The 26,712-nt window shown below is 33.7% G+C and overlaps 1 protein-coding gene across 1 annotated transcript in view; it reads right to left on the minus strand.

Moving 5' to 3' along the window:
- LOC127702755 (synaptogenesis protein syg-2-like) overlaps nucleotides 1-26,712 on the minus strand; it is a 47,968-nt gene that overhangs the window by 20,525 nt on the left and 731 nt on the right. Inside the window, exons 2-3 of the mRNA XM_052207059.1 lie at nucleotides 7,493-7,825; nucleotides 5,312-5,605 (exon numbers count right to left, since the gene is read on the minus strand). Of these exons, the coding sequence (XP_052063019.1) occupies nucleotides 5,312-5,605; nucleotides 7,493-7,814 (616 nt within the window). The 5' untranslated portion in view covers nucleotides 7,815-7,825. The remainder of the gene's footprint in view (nucleotides 1-5,311; nucleotides 5,606-7,492; nucleotides 7,826-26,712) is intronic.

Here is a 26,712-nt window from a genome sequence, read left to right on the forward strand (position 1 = left end):
TCAAGTTGCCCATACCACATGGCCACGGAGGGTGAATTCATAGGATTTCTGCAACTGATGTCTAAAGTCGGGTTATAGTGATCCTACCCCTTCTTAACTTCAATTCGTTGTTTTTCCCTACGATAAAGCTTCTTTCAATACAAGTTACAATGTTAGGCAATGTCATAAAGTTGTCTGGACCAGATGACCCAGGTGGGTAAATTCACGGAACTTCTGCAAATTTCCTACGACAAATCTTTTCTCAATACTAGGTATATATGATAGGCAAGACCTTGAAGTTGCCCGGACCATATGGCCAAGGTTGGTAAATTCACGGAACTGCTGAAACTGAGGTTTACATTTGGGGTATGAACCCTACCCCTTCCCAACTTCAATTCGTTAAATATTCCCTACGATAAAACTTCTGTCAATTCTATATACAAATGTTAGGCAATGCCATAAAGTTGTCTGGACCAGATGATCCAGTTGGGTAAATTCACGGAACTTCTGCAACTGTGGTTCAAAGAAGGGATAAGAAGACCCTACCCTCCCAACTTTAATTGTTTCATACTAGGTACAGATGATAGGCAAGGCCTTGAAGTTGCCTGGACCAGATGGCCCAGGTTGGTAAATTCACGAAACTGCTGCAACTGAGGTCCATATTTGGGGTATGAACTCAACTCTTACCAACTTTAATGATTAGAAATTCTTTTTGGCATAGCTTTTGTCAACACTAGGTACAAATAATAGGCAAGGCCTTGAAATTGACCTCACCAGATAGTCCGGTTTGGTAAATTCATTTCTGCAATTAAAGTCCAAATAAGGGTATTGAGACCTTACCCCTCCCAACTTTAATACTTAAAAAATACCTATGGCAAAGCTTTTCTTCACACTAGGTACATATAATAGTCAACGCGCTAAAGCTGCCTGGACCAGATGGACCAGGTGGGTAAATTCAAGGAACTTCTTCAACTGTAGTCAAAAGTCGGGGTATGGTTACTCTACCTCTTCCCAACATGAATTCATAGAATATTCCCTACGACAAAGCTTTTGTTCATACTAGGTATAAATGATAGGCAAGGACATGAAATTGCCCGCACCAGACGGCCCAGGTGGGTAAATTCACGGAACTGCTTTAACTGGGGTCCACATTTGGGGTATGAACCCTACTCCTCCAAACCTTAATTCTTAGAAATTCCCTTTGGCAAAGCTTTTGCCGACACTAGGTACAAATAATAAGCAAGGCATGAAGTTTCCCGGACCAGATGTCCCAGATGGATAAAATCATAAAACTGCATCAACTGAGGTTCACATTTTGGGTATGGAGACCCTACATATCCCAATTTTATTTCCTAAGAATTATCTACGGCAAAGTTTTTGTCGATACGAAGTATATGTACAAATGATAGGCAAAGCCATTTAGCTGCACGAAACATATGACCAAGGTGGATACATTCACGAAACTATTTCAACTGAGGTCCTTAGTTTGGGTATGAGGAGACCCTACTCCTCCCAAATTGTTAGAAATTTCCTATGGCAAAGCTTTTGTTCATACCAGGTACAAATGATAGGCAACAACCTAAAGTATCCTAAAGTATCCCGGACCCGATGGCTCAGGTGGGTAAATTCACGGTACTTCTTCAACTGAGGTCCAAAGTTAGGGTATTGAGACCCTACCCCTTCCCAACTTTAATTCTTTAAATAATCCCTACGACAAAGTGTTTGTCCGTACTAGGTACAAATGCTAGGCAAGTCTATGAAGATGCCCGGACCATATGGCCAAGGTGGGTTAATTCACGGAACTGAGGCCTACATTTAGGGTATGCAGACCGTTTCCTATCCGAATTTTAAATGATAGACAATGCCCTAATGTTGCCTGGACCAGATGGCCTAGAAGTGTAAATTTACGGAACTTCTTCAACTGAGTTCCAAAGTTGAGTTATGAGACCCTTCACCTCCAAACTTTAATTCGTAAAAGAATCTCGACGGAAAAGTTTTTGTCCACACTAGAAACAAATGATAGACAATGTCATAAATTTGCCTGGACCAGATGACTGAAGATTGGTTATTCTACGGACTTCATGCAACTGAGTTCAAAAGTTGAGGTATAGAGACCCTTTCCCCTCCAAACATTAATTCCTAGAAAATGCTTAACCACAAAACTTTTGTCCATAGTAGGTTAGGCCCTGAAGTTGCCAGGACCAGTTGGCCAAGGTGGGTAAATTCACGGAACTTCTGCATCTGATGTCCAAAATTGTGGTATGGAGACCCTACCCCCTCCGAACTTTAATTTTTATAAATTTTCCGATTTTCCGTCGACAAAGCTTTTGTCCATACCAGGTACAAATGATAGGCAAGGCCCTGAAGATTCCCGGACCAGACGGCTCAGATGGGTAAATTCACGGAACTGCCTCAACTGAGGTCCAAAATTGGGGTATGGACACCCTATCTCCTGCAAGCTTTAAATCTTAGAATTCCCTACAACAAAACGTTTGTCTACACAAGGTACAAATGATAGGCAAAGTCCTTAAGTTTCACGGACGAGATGACCCAGGTGGGTTAATTTACGGAACTTCGACAGCTGAGGTTCACGTTTGGAGTATGGAGACCCTACCACATCCCAATTTTAATTCTTAAAATTCTCTATGGCAAACATTTTGTCGACACTAAGTACAAATGATAGGGAACATCCTAAAGTAGCCCGGACCAGATGGCCCAGGAGGGTAAATTCACAGAATATCTGCAACTGATGTCCAAAGTTGGGGTATGGAGACCCTACCCCCTGCCAGCTTTAAATCTTAGAATTCCCTGCGACAAAACTTTTGTCCATACTAAGTACAAATAATAGGCAAGGCCCTAAAGTTGCCCAGACCGGATGGCCCAGGTGGGTTAATTCACAGAAATTCTGCAACTGAGGTCCAAAGTTGGGGTATGGATACCCTACCCTATGCCAACTTTAAATCTTAGAAACCACTCTGGCAAAGTTTTTGTCGATTCGAAATACAAATGATAGACAAGACCATATAGATGCTTAAAAGACCATAGGGTTCAAAACAAATTTTAAATGCAAGTATTGGCTTTGTATCTTGTAAACCTTTATAAATGAAAATATGCGAGGACAGAAATGCTTTTAATTCCAAATAAAGACCTACCTACAACCAATTTCAACCCAAAACTGTAAGAAGAATCCTTAAAGTAGATTTTGCTCTTAAATAATGATCTTTACCATTTTCTTTTATGATATTCCCTTTTTTAAAACTCTATATTAGAAACGAAAACTGTAAATGACAAAAATGAAACTAAAGTACACAGGGAGAAACTGTATATATCAAAAATGACCACCTTGATAAGATCTAGTTATCAGTTATTGTCGTCAGTTATTTTGTAGTTTTTGCAGAGAATTTTCTATATTTTGTTAAACAATCTGATGTATTAAAGGATAAAAGAATAGACAATGTATATAACCTATTTAAATGTATACCTTTCAAAACAAAGCTGTTTGAGTAATTGATTTCTTTTGGTAAAAGGGGAGTTCGTTCTTCTTTTTATTTAAGGCATGAGCACTATTTTATGTTATTTTTATGTATCAATGTACGGTGCGCAACATTTTGAGGAATTAAAGAGGGAAAGGGGGTAAGGTAACCATACCCCAACTTCGTGGACCTCAGTTGTAGACGTTCCGTAACTTTACCCACCTGGGTCTTTTGGTCGAGGCAACCATAGGCAATTGCCTATCATTTGTACCTAGTGTGGACAAAAGCTTTGAATTAAAGTAGAGAGACGGTAGAGTAATTTTATCCCAACTTTGGACCTCGGTTGTAGACGTTCCGTAACTTTATCCACCTTGGTCTTTTGGTGCAGGCAACCTTAGACAATTGCCTATCATTTGTTCCTAGTGTGGACAAAAGCTTTGCCGTAGGGACTTTTTTATGAATTAAAGTAGAGAGACGGTAGAGTAATTTTATCCCAACTTTGGACCTCAGTTGTAGACGTTCCGTAACTTTATCCACCTTGGTCTTTTGGTGCAGGCAACCTTAGACAATTGCCTATCATTTGTTCCTAGTGTGGACAAAAGCTTTGCCGTAGGGACTTTTTTATGAATTAAAGTAGAGAGACGGTAGAGTAATTTTATCCCAACTTTGGACCTCAGTTGTAGACGTTCCGTAACTTTATCCACCTTGGTCTTTTGGTGCAGGCAACCTTAGACAATTGCCTATCATTTGTTCCTAGTGTGGAGAAAAGCTTTGTCGTCGAGACTTTTTTATGAATTAAAGTACGGAGGGGGTAGGATCACCTTATTCCAACTTTGGATCCCAGTTGTAGACGTTCCGTAACTTTACCCATCTGAGTCTTTTGGTCCAGGCAACCTTAGGCAATTGCCTATTATTTGTACCTAGTGTGGACGAAAGTTTTGCCGTAGGGACTTTTTTATGAATAAAAGTAGAGAGGGGTAGAGTCATTTTATCCCAACTTTGGACTTCAGTTTTAGACGTCCCGTAACTTTACCCACCTGGGACTTTTGGTCCAGGCAACGTTAGGCAATTGCCTATCATTTGTTACTAGTGTAGTCAAAAGTTTTGCCGTAAGGACTTTTTATGAACTAAAGTACGGAGGGGATATGGTCACCATACCCCAACTTTGGACTTCAGTTGCAGTAGTTCCGTGAATTTTCCAACCTGTGCCATCTGGTTTGGGCATATATATGGTCTTGCCTATCATTTATACTTCGTTTCGAACAAAACTTTGTCGTAGAGAATTCTACGATTTAAAGTTGGCAGAGAGCAGGGTCTCCATACCACCACTTTGGACCGCGTTTCCCGATTATCATTCCAATTTTACAATGAAATAGTTCGTATTGTGATTCCTCACTTTTATTGTTAATATAAATCAGTGTAAAGAAATTATGCTTCTGCTTTCGGTTTCTCAGAGGTTTTTTTTAATATGCCTCCTTGAAAAGATTGTATTTGAAAAAAATAACCACTGAGGCCCCTCAAATATAATTATGCACTTTTAACAAAGGTTCATTCTAGGTACACACCAGTCAGCATATGTTTAATCTTTTATGTTACCATTTCTTACAAAAGTGATATTATTTGTATAGTTATTTTTAATACATTGGATTCCTTTTTTTCGTTTTGAATTGATTTTTCTGGATTGCGTGTGTATATGAATAAACTCTAACAACTACTATGTATAAATATTCAAAAACTCTGAAATTAAGTATCTCAGAATGGAGCTTTGTATTAAAATTTGCCGGCAAGAAAGTATGTGAATCTATCGTATGGTAGTTTTAACTTCGTCGGATAACTTTTATGGCAAAAAATATACTTACATCTTATGTGTAATACAAGAATTGTGGAATTTGGTTGCGTCCATGCAGGATGTGAACCAGTGCAGCTGCAGACAAATCCATTATACGATTTTTTCGCTATTAACTGAATATAAGAAATAGATGCATTAGAACTCATTAGAGTTCCAGTTGAATCGACTTGTGTTGATCCATTACAATACCATGTAATGTTTGCTAGTGGATTACCTCCCTTTATTATACATGTAAGAGTTATCGTTGTATTTTCATTTACAGGACCTGTTGGAGTCTTGGTAATTGCTGGTGTTGTAGGCGAGTCTAAAATAAAACGCCACTTTTATTGCAAATCATCTGTTTAAAACTGTGAAATAGTGTTATATTAATTCAATTTTAAACCTTGACTAATGATATTAAAAAAGTACAATTACAAATGCCATCATTTCATCCCGGGGGTATAACTTCCCAAGTTGTCGTGATAACGGATATGTTCCTAATGTCTTAACTACAATCCCGTCCCCTTTTCCTGAATGTGACCTACCGAATAAGACTTATTACCGGGATTGTAATTGTAATAACATGAGCAACATAACGGATGAAACGTGTGGAGCAGGAGCTTCTTTCCCTTCCGAAGCACCTGAGATGACACCCAGCTTTTGGTGGGGTTCGTGTTGCTCAGTCTTTAGTTTTTTATGTTGTGTTTGTGTACTATTGCTTGTCTGTTGGTCTTTTTCTTTTTTAGGCATGGCGTTGTCAGTTTACTTTCGACTTATGAGTTTGAATGCCCCTCTAGTATCTTTCGCCTCTCTCTTGTCTGATATTCATAAAAGTCATTATTTATTACATAAATACATTTTGTAAATAAAGAAATTATGAAAAAAAGGTTGCAGATTAATTGAGCACAGCCGCCCTAAGGTGGCTTTGGCTATTTTCCGGTCTTTTTGGTTGTATACATATGGCCAAAGACCACAATTAATGATCCCGCTTTTCGTTGTCCACGAATATAGTTCCTTTTAATTAGAGTGTATTTTTTCTCTTTTTTTTTTCTTTCCCTTCCTCACTTATTTATTAAATTTTTTTGGATGGAAATGAAAGAAGAGAGGTGAAATAAACTTTTGGATGTTGTATTTTAACTGATTTTGATATGGAAAGAGTGATTAGGCCAGGTGCAAAAAGGTGATATTTACAGTTTTCGGAACATCTCTTGACTTGTCCATAGGGGTATGGATGTGTATTGGCTAAATTTGTAAGATGCTGGGGAGCGATTTTTCTGAATGTTTGATATATGTTTGGACTAGTACTGTACTTTACACACACAAATTATTTGACAAAAAGAATCGGTGCATTTTTTTTTAATGAAACAAAACGTTATAAAGAACTAATAGAGAATTTAATTGTGGTCTGTGGCCATATATATATATATATATATATTTGTAAGATCCTCTATGATCGATAATTTAGCTGATCTGCAATATTCCATCTTCATGCCTTATATATCATGTACTGTGTTACGACCCTAGATAAAAACTGATGAGGAAAGGTAACACCCGGCCACCGAAAGCTTGATTTTTTATCAAGCCTAGGTGGTCGAGTGGTCTAGCGCGCCGGGCATTGTGAAAGGCGATTTGATACCATGATATCTCAGTAGCATGAGTTCGAATCACGGCCAGGGAAGAACAAAAAATTGCATGCGCAAATTTACAGATCTAATATTGTTGGGCTGTTATTCAGACGAATTATATATACAGAATGTGTTTTCAGTCTTGTATCACCATCACTGGTGATCCGGTGGATAAAATCTGTCGTAGAGTTGTCACTGGTTCAGACGTACTTATATATATATATATATATATATTATTTTACATATGTTTACCTTCCAGCCTTTCAAATTCGGTTTTGAGCGTACCTGGTAAAGTTTTTAAGAAAACATATTCGAAGGCGCCAAATGAATCCTTTATTTTTTTTAAATCATGATAAAGGTTTCGCTGATGTTATTTTATGTATTTATGCTTATGAAAATATTTCGGTAAATGCAAACTGTGCATGTACATATCGAACTAGATGCGGAAGGTAAAACTCATTAAGAAGTAACTTATGGAATATTGCTACTAAGGAAAGAAAAAAAATTGTACTTTCAAAGTGCAAAAGAGAAAAATCTAGTGTTGCATTTTAAAAGTCCGTCAGTATATCGGTTTAAAATATACTTACATAATATATCGATTGTTTTGTTCTTGGACCTTACTCTATATCCCTCTATATTTAAAGCCGTGCAGTATATAGTTTTACCGAGATCATCTGTATTCCCTTTGTATATGAATTGACTCGATGATATTGTTTTTTCGTCAGAACAGTCTCTAGCACATTCGTTAGATTGATTTGTAGCAGAATATGTAATGTTCACATTTGAAAGATACCATTGTATTGTAGCAGGAGGTCGACCGGAATCAGTTCTACATGTAAACTCTTTAGAGTTTCCTTTTATAACCTTCACTGGATTTTCATCTACTTGTGCACTTGAAATTGTTACCATAGTGATTGGAACTAAAAATTGACAAAACAAAGACAATAAGTGACTCGTATCTGGTAGAAGCGTTTCAAAGGTCATTCGAGATTTGGTTCGATAACAGTATATTAGAGTCTTTTATGTTACAGACCGTGTATTGATTTGCGCCAATACCAAAGCAATGACTACTTAGTTCATGATACCCTCGGGGACTAACAGTCAACCAGCAGTGGTAGCAACAAAGTGCTTGTAAATTCAAAATAACGTTCTTAATTTCGCGTGTCTGACACGCTTTTCTTAATTTATCTCCATCATAATAGTTGCTCAGTCTTTGGTTTTTCTATGTTGTTTTGTGCACTGTTTCTTGCCAACTTGTCTTTTTTTCTTTATTACTCATGGCGTTATGAGTTTATTTTCGACTTATGAGTTTGAATGTCCCTTTGGTATCCTTCGCCTCTATCATAGTGATCTAATTTAATACACTTGTTTAAGCTCCTCCCATTCTATGCTCTCCTATGCCAAGCGGCCAACGTGTGGATAGAACAGTCCAATAGGATAAAAAGCTTCGTAATTCGTAATGCACACCTTGTTAAATAAGAATAGTCTAATCTCTCGAAAAATTTAGGAAAAATTAGTATTCATGTTACAAAGATGTAATGCAGTATATGACTGAATGGAGTACAAGAATGTCGCATCACGTGGTTGCAGAGTTCCAAGATCACTGTTGAACTTTCATGACACATTTTCCCTGTCAAAACTCAGAATTGGAATATTGGAATTTTGAAATTACGGATTTGCAGACTTACAATGTAAGAATTACAAGATAATATGTTTGATCCCTTTGGCTTTGCATAGACTTTTTATTATTGTTCATGATTTATTTTAATTTATGTTTTGTCACTGTGTCCTGGAAATTAACAGTATATTATCCTCACATGAAATTGCACTCAATTCATATTGAAATAAGTCAAGGAGGTGTAGAGATCATATTTGCGTTAAACATCCTATTTTCAAGTTTTTCACTGTATTATATTCACCCGACGGATTTTTTGTTCTAAACAAAGCAAGAATTTTAGTGTGTACAAAATCGAAATTAAGATGCAAATTAGAAATTAATTTTCTAATAATCTGGGATATCAAAATTTTCCAATTATCAAACACCTTTTCCACTGCTAAACAGAAGAGATTGTACAATTTAGCTTAAATCGGCAATGGAAGTCGGATTCTTATTCCATATTGCTAGTATACGAAGCCTAATACAGTTGCAACCGGTCCCTGTTTTGTAAAAGTTAGAAGGGATCCTGGTCGTTCACCTTTAATAAACTGTGTCCTTCCATTTAAACATGACAAATATTTTGCCTTTGGGCTCATCGACCAATCAAATTATCAGACCTTATTGTAAGGTGTCTTAGGGAATAAATGCAGTGGGCTGGAAACTATCAACAATGGACTATTCGCTACTGGAGAAGAATACATTGGTCAGATGAGAGTCAAAACGGGTTAACAGTAGAATTTGTGTTTTGAAAGAGAAAATTACGGCCTCTACGGACAAGAATGTTTTTGGAACAAACGCGTATGAAGGGCGGTGGCCAAACAATATGAAGAGGCTACTCGAATGACCGTATGTCAGATCTTCATATTATTGACGACACCTTAATGCTAATCTTGATAGGACTGTATCGTCACATTTTGATGGTCTGGGTTTGTCCGATAGACCTATCTTTAAGGATGACAACGCTCGATCTCATCGTGTTCGAATAGTGCGAAAATATTTGAAATATGAGTCAAATGACAATATGCCATGACCAGACATGAAAGTTGGGCTTTTCTGAGAATTAAAAATATTAACAGAGGCACTTTCTGAAAATTAAATATATTAACAGAGGTATTGATTTCATCAACTAATCGATTATATTTAATGACTCTACCATTCAGAACTTTATACTTCCCTATTTTTATAACACAGAACCACCTATTACTTCGTATACATTCAAAAAAAAACAGCAGAAGTTTAATTTTTATTTATACATCCGTAACAGCAGACGTCAATGTAGAAAATAATACTCCTCTAACTTGAAACTATGAATCGTCGAATTTTAGATATGATCCCTATGGCCATGTTATTATTGGGACCTCAATATCGTTCGAGATCGAGAGGTTAAAACCTTTTTGAAAAAAGTACCAAAATATCGTTCTCCATCTGAAATAGATTGGAAACAGTGTTGTCAGGTCACAAAAGACGCTCTTTCGTCGTATTGTAAACATTGATGTAAACGGGGAAAATCTGGAGAAAAAAATCTCTTGATTCTTATTTAAATAAATGCATGAATGTTGTGGGTATTCAAATATCACATTTTGAAAATAATTCTATTTTTAGAAATTTACCTGTGACGTCACTTTTTGAGGCGTTGATACATTAAAGTGACGCACAATTCATAATTCTATTGTGCTGTACTTGTATACTGTCGTTAATTAATTTTAGGTGTTCGTTGTTATTCTGTGGTTTACATGTTTAAATGTACTATTATATTATTAATTTATGTATTTTTCTGTCCTGAGTGTTCTTGCATTTATTTGTACTGTATTCCTGTCACATACTATTGTCATTTTAGCAGTATTTTTAACATTGCCATATAAGCGGGAGGTTTGGCTAGCCATAAAACCAGGTTCAACCCACCATTTTTCCTTAAAATGTCCTGTACCAAGTCAGGAATATGGCAATTGAACTGTTTCAAAAAGTCCCGTTTCTATGTATGTTGGCGTTTGTTTTTGTAGCAGTTCAGTGTTTCTGTTGTTCCGTCGTTTTCCACTTCTAGTTGATGTGTTTCCCTCGGTTTTGGTTTGTGACCCGGTTTTGTTTAAGTTAAATCGATTTATGACTATTGAACAGCGGTATACTACTATTACCTTTATTTATGTCATTTGTGGTAACGAGATCCCTGACTTAATAATTTACCAGTAACACATAGATTACGTTTATTAAAATCCAAAACCCAAGTCACGGGCATAGCGCACGAGTTGTTATATATAAACACTGTAAGATGGTGCCAAAGGAACATCACCATCAAAAAAAGGAAAATTAACAATAGGGAACAAAAATCGTCCCTTTTGTCGTAAATTTTTCCTGTGTAAAACTGAATTGTCTAAATTTAGGAAAGGACAGTTATTACCGTTTATATTTCATTTATTTAAAGTATATTCCTTTGTGTAAATTTCGGCAGTATATTTAGAAAATTCGTGATTATTTAAGAAACAATTTCATCAAGATAACGGTAAGTGTTGTTGAATTTATCAATTAAATGCAATTTAGACAGGTCTTTACTGAGTTTTGTCATAAACTGTGATTCATAACAGTACAAGAACAAGTCTGATATTAAAGGGATGCAATTGGTGCCCACAGGAATACCTACAACCTGTCGATAGACTTTATTGCCGAAATGCACATAAATACTATCAAGGTGAAAATTAATAGCTTCAATCATCTCATCACACCTCCAGTAAGTATATATAGCATATTTACATTTCTCGTATATACAAACCCACACAAATAGCTGTGACAGCTATGCATTTGATAAACATAAAATATTTTAATAGAATATTTTTTTTTATTCTTTGTTTTTCAGGTAGTATTGAAAATTTTCCATCTTTAGAAGGAAAAGACTTCTCTGTGTTATTGGAGGAAAATTTTCAAATAGATATTAAGTAGAAAGGAAAAGTATCGCCATTAATCTATATCATTGAAGAAAGGACTCAATTTGTTAACACATACCATGATGATGTCCACAATTTGATTTTAAGTTAAAACAATCCAATTAACAAAAAATGATCTCTCGGCGTAAAAAATATGCATACCAACTGATTGGTTGGTTGATTGCTTGGTGTTTTAACGCAACTTTCATATTTTGTGGGGGTCAGTTTTTTATTCGGGGAGGAAGCAAAAGTGCACGGAGAGAACCACCGACCTTCTGAAGGAAAATTGACAAACCTAGTCAATAAAGATTGAAGTCGAGCGTATCTGTCACATACAGGATTCGAACTCACAACCTCAGTGTTGACACGCCAGTTATACAGTAGTTCAATCACTTAGAACACTTAGCCATCGAGGTCCCATATATATTAACAGAAAATCATAACAAAAGTTTCAAACCTAAACGAACTGAATGGGAGAAATGTTCAAAACTTTGTTTGCTTGAATATGTGTATAGAGGCACTAAAGATTTGTTACCTGAAAATTCGAGGAACAACAAAACTTTCTTGAAATGCAATAGATGATACAGAAAAATTACAATTATGAAATCAAGAAAATAGGAACAAAATATTTCATTCAAAGATCTGAAAACAAAATATGAAAAGAATCAAATAAAGAACGTATTTTTTTAAACTACACATCTGTTAGAAAAAAATTAGTCAGAGAAAAAAAATACTAAAATCATTACAGAATAGTGCAAAACAAAACCCAAGATTAAACATGCTATTTGATTTAAGCATAGAAACACAAATATCAGGAACATAAAAAGCTGTCAGATAGAAAGTCAGCATGGCTCTTAGGCATAAAATGGAAACTGCTTTAAAATGCTTATTTTAGCCGTATAATGCCAAAATGGGACATTTTAACAGAACTTCTGTCAAACAAAGATGTAAATCCTTTACTTTTATTGAGTTTGACAAATTGAAACCAACAAATCATTCAGGAAAGTTGCCAAAGTACAAAATCTACATTTAAGGAATTCATCTCTTAGGCCCGAGAACACAGTTATTTCGTAGTGCATTTCTTTTAGACAATAAATTCAAATTAAAAAAATTGCACCTGCTCTATCTCAAAAAGATTTTTACAGTGTAGTGTACTACTATTGATACAAATAATATCAAAATTATAGAAACTTCTACCAGCTCTAACTCAAAATATTGACAATTCTGTGTTAAGGGGGGCTAAAATTCAGTTTGACAGCTTCAGACATTCTAATTTTTGACCTTTTTTAACTGGACCAAATCACTACTTAACATAAAGATTCAGCACCCAATTTTTTTTAACATGTAATTTCATCCCCTTACTTAATATTTCATGCATAAAATATCAGGAAATAAATTGTGAAAGTGTATCAAAAAAAAATGCAAGTTATACACTGTTCACACTAGGGACTATATTCGTAGACAACGAAAACCAAAGGACGATAACTGTGTCCTTGGACCAGTTATACACTATATCCACACTAGAGACCTTATAGAGTATAAATACTAATTTTAATCAGACTTGGCATGAACTAAGATTAGGGAATTATAAGACAGTTTACCTAGTTTCATGGCAATAGCATATATACATTAAAGACTATAAGCAGTCAGGGGTGCTACTTTAACAAGTGATTTCATCATCACTTATTTCAGTGATTTGATAAATTCAGTTATCACCTTTAAGTGATTTTAATGTTTTCTTTGATCTTCAAATGCTAATTTCATTGATTTTCCATATTTTCACAATCTTTTCTATAATATAATAATTTTCCTACATAAATCAATTATCCCTTTTTCTGTGTATATTAATTTCACCAGTGTGCTTGGGCAGTAAGTTAGTGCCTAAAGCTTTTAAAAGTACCCTTGGGAATTTTTCTGTAATCAAAAATTCATTAACTACTCTTACTATCAGACAAAGATCAACAATATTAGGTAACCTGATTGGTTTTCTTTAGAGTTAGAATGATCTACTTCAAGGTTATGACCGGATCTACAAACTATTCCAGTTTTTGCATATTTTAAAAAAACTGTAAAAGTGTCAGGCTTATCAAGCAAAAGACAATTTCTGCATATACATAGTTGTTTTTTCAATGGAATTGTTGTCTTTTTACCAACAAAAAAATCAAGCTTGTGGGAAAAATATCAAGAAAATGTTATAAATACTTATTAAAGTGATTATATTTTAACTTCTAAAATTACTTGTTTCAGTGATTTTAAAAAGTCTGTGTGAAAATTTTTAATATTTCACAGCCAAAATCACTCGAGGGAGTGATTCTGAAATCACTTGTTTAAGTAGTACCTCTGACTGATAAGTTTGAACTTTGGGTGTTAATTTTTTGCCGTTTAAAGTTTAACGTTTAACTACCAAGATTTGGGCCTACATAATTTAAATATTGCAAAAAATTGCTTTTTAAATGTCTTTATAACTATTAATATATATATAATTATGTATGTCACATGTATGTACATAATGTATTCTAATGTAAAGCAGCTGAATACTCATTTGCTGTCTCAGATTTATTTCAATTCTTCAAAAGTCGAATTTATATGAGCCTATGCCTAAAAATAGAGATTTCAAAATTAAGGTGGTGGTGGGGGTGGGGGGGGGGGGGGTGGGGGTTGAGGCGTCTAATATAAAAATTCTTCATGTATATTTAAAAAATTATTTCTATTTCAAAAGGAAAGAAAGTTACTTATCTGCTTATAGCATACCACATGAGTAGAACAAGGTCCCATTAGGCCATGGAAGACTGAATAACATTTAAGGTCAATATAGGCAGTAACACATTTTTACATGTATATGAAAAGGCATACACATAAGCTAGAGGAAATAAAAAAGTGTTTCTTTTTGGTAATTTGTAGGCTAAGGTGACATCATACAAGAAGTATGAGTGATTCTCAAACTAAAATAAAATAATTTCATCCCCCTACTTCATTGTACTTACTTTTTATGCATAAAAAATATAAATAAATAAATTTTGAAGTAATACATGGTCCACACTAGGGAATCTTTATGTAAAAAATGAAAATCAATGGATGATAACTGTGTACTTGGACTAACAATTAAGATTTCACATGCTGAAATGTCTCGTCAGCCCAATCTCTATCAGTGAAATAAATTATTGTTTGGTGTTTTTTTGAAAGACATAATATGGAAGTAGTCCAAATAATTATGACGCATTGCAAGGCTTTTTTTTCTCTCTGACGCCGTAGGAATGAGAAGTGAGTTAACATAACATGTATGTTATCATGCAAAATCAACAGTAATGAGTATACCTGACCCATACCTTTGAATGTCATCGTCACTGCAAATGGATCATTATTACTAGGGGGAATGGAACCAATAAATTGATCCGATCCGATATGAAGTTCCCAGTAACGGAGAACCTCTAACTTTGAGGTAAGATTATTAGTGTCGGTGGTCTCACAAATGAATCAGGGTGAATTGCAGGTACATTAATTAGCAGAGAATAGACAATTATCAACTTGTTATTCATTATCTCGCAGTTATTTACGGTTAATTAGCTGTATATATCCCAAAACAGGTGCTCGGAGCTAGTACTAGTCTATGACTTTTAAGTAACAATTATATTTATATTCACAATCAGTGGCGGATCGAAGGGGGATGGGATCCGCGGGTTTGACTCCCCTTTTTGTGAACGATCATTGCATTTAATGAAGACATATATTTGGACCCCCTTTATCCTGGCTAGAATCGCCCCTGATATTACATGTAAATCAAGTCCCGGGTTACTGTTAGCATAATAGCATAACGGTAATCACAAAGAGTGTGGTAATTTTAAAAAGGACGAGGATTTACAAATATACAATTCTTGAAGAGGGGAGAGTGCACTTCACGATGATCGTAAAAAAAGTGCCTTGCACGTTATTTTCATCATCTTGTCTGAAACAGTCTGAATAATGAGCTTCAAGGCTAAGCGCGAAAATAAGTCACGTGAAATACTAACGTTGCACGGACAAACCCTTAAATCCCCCAATATTATGTCAAATGAATTATAGCGAGGAAAGGTAAATTTAATTACATATCAAAACTAAATATTTGTTATATTTCGCTCCTGATTTCTCAAGAAATCATAGAATCAATAAATGTATAAATTTCAATTATGCATGTCTGTGTGAGATCCATTTCATGAGACCAAGGATTTCTATAAAATCCTTGATGGGACCCTTTATATATATATATATATATGTCTCTGATACAGTTTTCTATTTTCCCCGGAAAAAAATTAAAAAATATATAATCTTTTGGGGATTTTGTTGAATTATTTCCTTTCATAATTATGATAAATCCTTTTAGTTGTTCAATTTTAAATTAAAATAAATATTTCATTTTGATTTAACGACAAACTTTTCAAATTGTAGTGGCATGGTCAGTCAACTGATTAGTTGCATGGCTGATTACCAGTTTACTGGTGAACCAGTAATTTTCCATATGACAGTGGCGTGTACCCTTGGGGTGTGTATAACTTATTTTGAATACCTTTATTTTCTGGGAAACATCCTGTCCACGTGTAATACATAGTATATATTGCAACAGATGACATTAAACAAATTTTTTTTGTAGCATCGGTGTCCATTTCATGTTCAACCACTCAAAATTTTCACAAAAAAGATAATATAATAAAATCATTAAAAAACAAGGATTAAAAAAACACTAGCAAATAAACTTCGCAATGAATAAACGGGGATTTGTGTTTTAAAGGGCTTATTTCCAGTGGATATATTTTATACTAGATAACTAGACCTGAGATAAAAAAAAATTTGTAATATATATTTTATTATTTTCATATCATTCTCAAAGCTCGATCAACATAAATAAAGATGTATAAAACATAATTTTGTTATAACTCATAAATATATGGTTAATCATAATTGTTACAAATTATAAAATGGTAAGTCAATGCCCGATGTGCCGCCGTCTGTTGCAAAACTACGATTTAATCTTTTAAATGAAAGACGTGCACTGCCTTCATCGGAACAGAGGAAAGTCCATCTAGTGTACATTAAAGAGTATCCGTTTGTTATGCTGAAAAAAAGAGATCATCATAAACTTTTTAGCAGAACTTTTCTTATAAAAAAAACCAAACTTTTAACTGAATTAAACAAAAAGTTATCAAACAAAACTCATAGTAACATTTTGTTTAGACCTGAGATAACTTATAGTAACATTATTTATATAATAGAACAATTAAAAAAAATGTCCAATCTGATACACGTACCTATAATCTGGGACTATTATACTAACTATTTTTTTAGTATAATAGTCCCAGCTATAATGTACAAAATTTTGAACAGCTTCAAATATATGGCCTTATCATTGGTAATATATCATATTTGTATCAGTTATTGCTGAACGTGTAACCAAATTAAAATAAAGAAATAGGCTCGAAACCGCATTTTTTAAAGATATTTTTTTCAATCCCAAAATAGATAATAGATATGCAGATTAAAGTCCAGATGAGAAGATTAACTTTCTTTTCTACTGAAGTAAATATATTAACAAAGATTAAGGATATCAATAAATTATTAAATTCATCAATTTATTATATTTGAACATGTGAACCAAACAACGAAAAAAAATAAACGGGAAATTAGCTATACCTTTTTGGTATTAGCCATGAAGCCATGTATTTACCAGCCATTTTAACTTATTGTTTTCTTAACCTTTAAAGAATACATTCTAAAATGAACTACTTTATTTATAGTAGTTCAAGAAAAAAAAAATATATATATTAAAAAGTTTTAAATTTTGTCCACGCTGTGCATAAAATAGGGAAAAAAAATAAGGTTGAAAATGCACCAAATATTTATATTCACATTTTGTCTATTACAACAATTTTTGAACAATTGGTTGTTGTAATAGACAAAATGTGAATATTCATATTGAATATAAATATTTGGTGCATTTTCAGCCTTATTTTTTCCCCTATATATATATACATATATATTAGATAACTCTTTCCTAAATAAACATATTCAATGGAACAAGAAGCGAATTCGTTAGCGAACTAGAGTAACTATAGAAATAGCGTCGTTACAGGTCTTCTTCTGACCGGCAATAAATCCTTAGCAGTAATGATAGTGGAACGTCCATTGGGCTGTGCTCAGCCACGTCCGAATGGGGACATTGAATCCTTGCAACAACTCTTCGAGTGGACTGTAAGTAGCTTGGTATGAGGCCAATTTTCTGTCCCTCTTTTTTCCTTGGCAGTCGAAATTTTCCGACCGTATCACGGGCGGTCTCAATTACAAGACCTACATGTACCTATCATATATTATTCGGTACGTCAGACACACCCGACATTAATCAACCAAAAACTCAATATTTTACAGTAGGGAATGAATATCTCCCACGTTCACTTGTCCCTTGAAGGATCAATATTGAATTTCTTCCATCGCCCCCTCTTTTTTATAAGATTACATTATGACGTATGTTTGTTTTTTTTAAAGACCAACAAATCTATTTTTATCACCAAATTTGTCTTTGCTGAGATTAACACTAAAAAAGTATAACAAAACGTAACGATTGAAAACTCACAGTTCAATTTTTAAGATATTTTTTTCTTTGGAAACTAACAGACTAATTTTCAAAAAGTTTTTTTCTTGGACCATTATTTATTAAAACGAATTTGTAAACAAAATTTATTCTTAAATATTAATAATGATCAATGATTGTAAAGAAAAAAATCCATCATAGTAGTATGTTAATTTACTGGCTCCATGGTGTTTAACATGTCACCTTTCTTTTACAAATAAATGATTAAAAATATGAAGCCTTTACTGTAAAATAAATCATTCTATTAAAAATAAATTCATCCAGATTTTTCTCTCATAACCTTTCAACAGTTATTGTTAACTAATTTATTCGAACAATAATAATCCTATGACTTGCTGTCCGTTTACCAATATTTATACTTTATAAAATGTTTTCATATTCATTGATCATTAACTTCATGTTTTGCGAATACTTATAAGGGGGTAATTATTATAGCCAGTAATAGCTAACAATTTATCTAAAGAAAACGAGATGCTATATTCAAATTCTGAGATATGAATCTAGTTCTTTAAAAAAAAATTCTCAACAACAAAATTCTACATTTTCATTTATCTGGGCCTTTTTGTCTCCGCTTCGAAGCCGCCATCCCGTACCAAACATATCTATTCGTTTGGCAATATACAATCATGTAAGCAATATACAACAGGCAGTGGATCTGAATTTGTAAATTGTTATTTTGGATTTTACCTGATTAGGACGTGTCTCGTTCAATATTCTAATAAACTTACACACACACAATCTGACTTTTAATCGTAATGTTATGAGATCTATAAGAACGTAGAGCTACTGTATAGGCCTAGTTGCATGCAAGTCTTTACAAATTTAATAATTTTGGTATGCTATAGTTGTTTTAATAGACTATTTGTCATTTGGTCGGGGTTTTTTTTGTTGTTTTTTTTAGATTTTGACATGGCGTTGACTCGAGTTTGATATATTATGCATCTTTTGTGCTGTATTTTAACAATTATTTACAAGCATGCTGCATGTTTACACATTCATCACTATACCGCATCTAAATATAGCTTTATTGTAAAAAAAAAATAAGGAGATGTAGTATGATTGGTGATGAAACAACTCAGTATCAACCAGAATTTAAAATACCTTATATAAGCAATTGTGACTTAATTTCTTTACTCAGAGTGATCGTAAATTAATCAGATAAGCTGGAGGAGGGGTGGGGGCTTCATATGAAGAGAAAAGAAATTAGCATTAGCTTTTTGTGATAAATATATAAAAAAAACTCACAGTAACAGAAATAGCTCTTGAAAGCTCTGTCAGATCCCGGCACTTTTAACTGTTTTTTTTAGCACCTGGTTACAAGGGCTTATTTATTTGACAAATTATCATCTTTCGTAATTTAAGTTATAAAATCTAAATTTTAAGTGATCTTAAATGTTCATGACTAACGAGTATTTTCACTTGTACGATTTTTCTGTGAAATGAGTCTAAGAGTATATACATGTATATTGGGATACTGACTGCATAGTAAAATATGTATGTACCATTAGTTGCGGCTCATTTTGGTCTTTTAAGTAAGTTTCCTTCCCCTGCATTACTTGATCGCTTTTGTAAAAAATAAACAGCACAACAACAACAGCACTCGACGTCAGTATTGTACCAAAAAATGAAATAAGTATTCAAAAAGAAGGCTCATAAAATTCAAATATTGGTAAGCACACACACTAACTTGTCACTACAGACATGATCTTTTTGTTAATGCGCCAAACTCGTTTCGTCCACAGGACGATGTCGATGGTGGGGAAAACCTTAGTCCAAATAATTATGACGTCTTGCAAGGCTATTTAGGCGTCCCAGAAAAAAAATAGCCTTGCCAGACGTCATAATTATTTGGACTAGGGAAAAACCAACAAATCATTAGTTCCCCAAATGAGTATCCTAGTTTAAAGGTTTTTTTAATATATACATGATATAGCTATTTCATATTGGAATGGCACATATTCATGAAAAATCAACAAATGATCCGAAAATTGGAAAGATGAATATAGTCCTCTGACTTCAAAACTTGGTAACAGTTGTGATGTTGCTTCGCTGAGCTATAGATAACCGTACGACCATCAACAATGAGCAAAATTCACACCATATAGACATAGGTGCTTGAGGACAGGAGTCGAGATTCACGTTGATAGTAAACATGCATGTTAAGAGTAAAAATATGGTATATTATAGGATTAAACACATTTTTTCTAGAGGTTATTGATGTGTAAACCGGGGCGATTAACTCACAAACTGAATAAAAGTCAGAAGAATATAATTCTTAAGCCAAACATTCACGATTTTTAATTAACATCTTTTTTTAAATGGCTTTTACCATGAAATGCACAATTGACATGTCTTAACTAAGGAGTTAACCGCCATATTGACTTTCTAAAATCAATAAATGTTAAATGTTCGATAAATGCAACAAAATCTAAAATGAAATAGCACCTACCTCAAAAACTTCATTTTAATGAGATATTATCCGAATTCGAAGCGTACAAGTAACGGGATAATCTTTAGCTTGAAAGTTTTCATTCGTATGACGTCATGTTTTGCCAAGAGGTTAATTCGCTAAGATCATTCGTGAAATTTCTCGGAATTTTATTTAATTTTAATTTTATACATTTTCAAAGCTTTAGTGCAATATTTCTTTTTGTAATATATGCATTAGAATAGAAACAACAGTTATGAATTTGTTTTTCAAACTCAATTTGCTTAAAATCCCGGGATCCCTGCATGCATGTACATCGCGCATGAATAGATCACAGTGAAGGTTACGAAAGTAGATTCGGAATTTATCGAAGTGTAAACCAAGGGAAAAAGTTCTAACTGACCAATCCGTTTCAAGTATTTATAGATATGCAAATCATATAAGAATTATTAGTATATATATGGTACAAATAAGTGATATACATGTATATTGAAAAATCTAAGATTTATGATAATAAGGGGGAGGGACTATGGGAGGAAGGGGGGGGGGGGCTCAAAACAGGATCCTGTCCTCAAACACCTATGCATATTGAAAGCTGTAAATATAATAAAAGGCCTCGAAATGACAAATGTAAAACAAATCAACAAGAAGCCGAACATTTATAATATAATTTAAAATAAAAATATGGTATATTAGTATATATATTGTACAAATAAGTGATATATATTGAAAAATCTAAGATTTACGATAATAAGGGGAGGGACTATGGGGGGGGGGGGGGGGCTCAAAACAGGATCCTGTCCTCAACCACCTATGCATATAGAAAGCTGTAAATATAATAAAAGGCCTCGAAATGACAAATGTAAAACAAATCAACAAGAAGCCTAACATTGATAATAGAATTTAAAATAAAATTGAAAATAGAAATGGGGAATGTGTCAGAGAGACAACAACCCGCCCAAAGAGCAGATAACAGTCGAAGGTCACCAATGTGACTTCAATGCAGCGAGAAAATCCCACAACCTTAGGCGTGCTTCAGCTGGCTCCTAAACAAAAATGTATACTAGTTCAGTGATAATGGACGTCATACTAAACTCCGAAATATATAAAAGAAACTAAAATTAAAAATCATACAAAACTGACAAATGCAATAGGCTCCTGACTTGGGACAGGTGCAAAAATATGATGGGGTTAAAAGCCTATATACTGTAAATTTCAGAAATTATTGCAGGCATTTATTAATATTGCCAATTAACATAATCATGATAATTTCCCTTTCAATTTAAAAAAAAAACCTGATTTAAGTTTTTGTTGTATATTGAGACTTTGGATAGTCTCAAGAATGCTTTCACCAATTTTTATGAAACTTTGGTGAATTGATTTTATATATTGACATAAACTCCCTTTTCATTTTTATGACCCATAGCCATGTGATAGTGGGTCAACCCTTGACCATCTGTCCGTCTGTCCCAAAGTCATTGGTTTTTGTTCTCTAATTTAGTTTGCCTCAACCAAATGTTATAAAACTTTTACAAAAGCTTATTACCACAATACTCAGATCAAGTGTGAATTTTGGTGGTGTCAGTGTTACCGTTCTAGAGTTATGCCCCTTTACAAATGGAAAAATTGCTGAATTTTTGGTTTCCCGCTCTCTATCTTTAACTTTAGTTTGCCTCAATCAAATGTTATGAAATTTGCACACAATGCTTATTACCACAAAAAACAGTTTGAATTTTGGTGGTGTCACTTTTACTGTTCTAGAGTTATGTCCTTTACAGATGGAAAAAATGATGAATTTTTCGTTTCCGTCCTCTAAATTAAGTTTGCCTCAACCAAATTTTATTAACTTTAACGCAATACTTTTTACCACAAAATCAGATCAAGTTATAATTTTAGTAGTATAAATTTTACCGTTCCTTAGTTATCTTCCTTTATAACTTTATATGATATGCAAGCCAGAGTATCATCCCCTATTAATTTTTATATAAGATGCAGAGTTATGGAATTTTAGTTGTTGGAAAATTGTTTAAAACTGTCCATTTTCACACTTTCGAAGGTTTTAGAATTGTATTTGTTCAAAAATCACGGCCTTAAACTTACAAAATGTATATACACTTGCAATATCCCTAAATGGAGCCAAATTATTTTCATGTTTTGTTTCAATGAATACCACTCTGTGTGCATGTCCTTTTTTAGCTCACCTGGCTCAAAAGGCCAAGTGAGCTTTTCTCATCACTTGGCGTCGTCGTCGTCCGTTCCCGTTGTTAACTTTTTACATTTTGAACTTCTTCTAGATAACCACTGAATGGAATGGAATCAAACATGGCATGAATGTTCTTTATGAGGTGCTGACCATGAGTTGTCACTTTGTTGCCGATCTATCATCCAAGATGGCCTGCAGCGGGGGGACTTAGTTTAAGATAGGACCCTATAGGAAATACATACAAATGTCTTCTTTTAGAGAACCACTGAATGGAATGAAACCGAACATAGCATAAATGTTCCTTATGAGGTGTTGACCAAGTGTTGTTACTCTGTAGCTGATCCATCATCCAAGACGGCCACCAGCGGAGTAGGACAATATTAAACCAAATATGGCGTCAATCATTATAAAAGTATCTGTTATGATTTTTATCTTTTTTATATGATTTCAAAAACCCAAATAGAGTCAGGTGAGCGACACAGGCCCTTAGGGGGGGGGGTCTTAGTTGCACAGTGCTCACAGTTTTTCTATAATGTAGTTGATCATTAAAATTCATTTAAAGCATAAACCCAAGCTAAAAGGGCAACAAGCTTATCAAGTACTCATGGTACAGCTTTTTATTAAACACGTATTGATATATACATTAAACAGCAAAATAATTATTGATGCACGATGTTATTAAATAATAATGTTTACTCTTTTTATGTGTAGGACAAGAACTATAGAAGATACAGAGAAATTATGAACAGCAGAAATGATAGGCAATTTAAAATTTGCAGAAGTCAACAAAACCTAAATGCTAAGTAAACTCATTAGAGATACCAGAATTAAATTTTGTATTTACGCCAGACGCGCGTTTCGTCTACAAAACGTTCATCAGTGATGCTAGATAAGACTCATAAGGCCACTTTTATAAAAGTTATTGCCCTTGAAAGATGATTATCATGATTATTATAAAAATAAAAAGATGTGGTATATTAAATATGAAAACTATTGATCATGGCTCTAAGAAAGCAATTATAGGCCAGTGACGGCCTTCAATAATGAGAAAATCCATACCCTATTGTCAAAGTACTCAGCTATAAAAGGCCCTCAGACGAAAAATTGAAATAATCCCAACTGTAGAACTAATTGCCTAGTTTATAACAAAACAAATTAAAAAAAAAATAAATATGACAGATATGAAACAACAACAACCACTAAATTTTAGTGTCAGAATAAACTACAGGCTCCGAACTTGGGACAGGCACAATCAGAATATGGCAAGGTTATATAAAAATAAGAAGATGTGGCATGATTGCCAATAAGACAACTCTTCACCAGACAACAAATGACATACCGGTAGATTTCCTGCAAAAAAAAAAGTCCGGACTAAGCAGGAAATTTATACCTTTCCCTTAATCAAAACGACACAAAGATCTGTTAGTACTCACAACACTGACAGCTAGTTAAAAATCAATAAAAACTAATACATGTATTAAAAAAATCAGGTTTGTGAGCACTCAACCCTACCTTAACCTTGGACAGTGGTTTAACAGCTCAACATATAAAGAACAAACTGTAAAATAACCGTTGCAATTGCCTCAACTCGAAAGATTGATAAAATGCACAAAATCAACTACCGGGGTAATATAAAAAACCCAATAGACAAAAAGCACGGAATTAAGAGAACTCACAAGTAAGAAAGGAAATATTCTTAAAATGTTTTTTAACATGACAAAATAAGCTTTTTTATTGCTGTTTCTCTCTCCATTTATAACATTTTATTTGTTTATTTTGTGTATTTATAGGTGATCAGACATCTTGGTTTTCATGATGAATAGGTCAATACTGAAGAGGAAACTGAAAGTTGATATCTATCTACATGGTGAGATAATTGGATTAATGTGAAATGGAATGTGTGCTTTCCTGCAAAAAGAATAGGAAATTCATTATAATCACATGATAATGGCTATAAACAAAATGGAGTTCTATCATAGATGCAGAAAAACACAATTATATAAATGCAACAACATATTATATATATTCGTCGAAAGAAGGGAGAAATAAAGAAAAAGAATAGTATTTTGTTTTTGAAAGGAACACCAGCTTTATCCACTCATTTACATAGCTCCCTCATATCAAATATACTGAAGAAGATCTTCGAAGAACAAATTGCAAAAATGTTTTCTCTAAGAATTGAAGGAAATTGTTTAGTGAGTGGAATAATTTATGCATTGAACTTTTACGTAGTGGATTGAATAACTGTACACAGCAGCTGAAACAGAGGAAAATTAAAATTTACAAGAAAAGTGTTTATTTTATTATTTAATTTGCAAATATGAACGCATTCTTAAGAACACCACAAATGGTGTGACATTCAAATTGGTTGCTTATTAATGTATACAATTGAAACAATAACAAAGAAAACAGAATACTTTGCTACAAAAAATATTTTAAAAATCAAAGTTAAAGTCATAAATTATGTACAATACCTTGACCTAAACAGTAAGACTCACTGTATTGTTTTTGTATGTCATGATAATTTTGAGTCAAAAATTTATTAAAGTTTTAAATATCATTTGTATCATTTATTAAGTCTTGTAAACATTATGTTCATACTGTTTGTATAGTGAAGAAATTTACAATGAGTAAAAATAGGGGAAAGCATTTCCTACAGGGAAAGTTGATGTACAGAAATTTCCTTAGAGGAAATTTGGAGAACAATGTTTTCCTTAGAGGAAATTTGGAGAACAATGTTTTCCTTAGAGGAAATTTGTGGTATTGAATTTTGCCTCAAGGAAAAGTGTTTGGTTTGCAGTTGACAAAATTTCCTCACAGGAAAAAGTATTTCCTCAAAGGAAAATTTGAAGCTGCAAATTTCCTCAGAGGAAAAAGTATTTCCTCAGAGGAAAATTTGAAGCCTCAAATTTCCTCACAGGAAATAGAATTTCCTCAAAGGAAAATTTGAAGCCGCAAATTTCCTCACAGGAAATAGAATTTCCTCAAAGGAAATATTAATGCAGCAAATTCCCTAAGGGAAATCATTTTCCCTTGAGGAAAATACAATTTCCCTTAAGGAAAAATCTTTTTCCTTTAGGGAAATTTGATTTCCCTTGAGGAAAACTACTTTTCCTCTGAGGAAATTGTTGAAAAAAGGGGCATAACTTTTTCAACAGTGGTGCTAGAGCCAAAAATTTTTAGGATGAATATCAGGGAACCAATACCAACCAAGTTATCAACTTCATTTTGACTTAACTCCAAAAATTAAGGTGACAACTTTTGCACTCAGCGGAAGTGCAAACTTGTCCTGGAGACTGTTTAAAGTACAAAGATTCTTATAAAAAATGCAGAAGATAGACAAGAATTAATGAGATGAAATGCATGTTTACGGCTATAAGCTGGTTTTGATTTATGCTCTTTACAAAACTGTTATACATCTAAAAATTGTTTGACAGTTTATCGTTATATCTCTTTCATAAAACAATGATATATTATATGATAAATACCGGTATACCAAATACTGGAGTCTAGGGCCAAAAGTCTAACAAGAGGCGATCCTTGCATTGAAAAAATGCGACAAAAGAGGAGATTATACCGGTTAAAAATGGTGTTCATATGCAATGATTAAGAATCATGCTGTGTTTTTTTTTCTTTTATGTAAGGCATTAAGTATGCTTCAAATTCGTTTACCGAAATTGTCCTCTTTTGTTAAACTAATGAACTCTGCATAGTCTCTATTTGATAACTCTTATGTAGACGAAACGTGTGTATGGCGTAAATAGTAATGATTCGGGAACTATTATATTGAAACATTCCTGTAATTGCAAATATTATGATGTTTTTTAAACCAGGAGAGATTATCAGATTTAATGGAATTTGCCAAATAACCGAGATCTTCGTCTGACAATATTATCAATAACAAACAATACGGACGCAAATTTCCCCAAAAACATTTGTCAGACATAAATTTTAAGATTGACACAATAAATTATCATCTTCACTTTTG

This window comes from Mytilus californianus, unplaced genomic scaffold, assembly GCF_021869535.1.
Source record: "Mytilus californianus isolate M0D057914Y unplaced genomic scaffold, xbMytCali1.0.p SCAF_5, whole genome shotgun sequence".
Taxonomy (NCBI): Eukaryota; Metazoa; Mollusca; class Bivalvia; order Mytilida; family Mytilidae; genus Mytilus; species Mytilus californianus.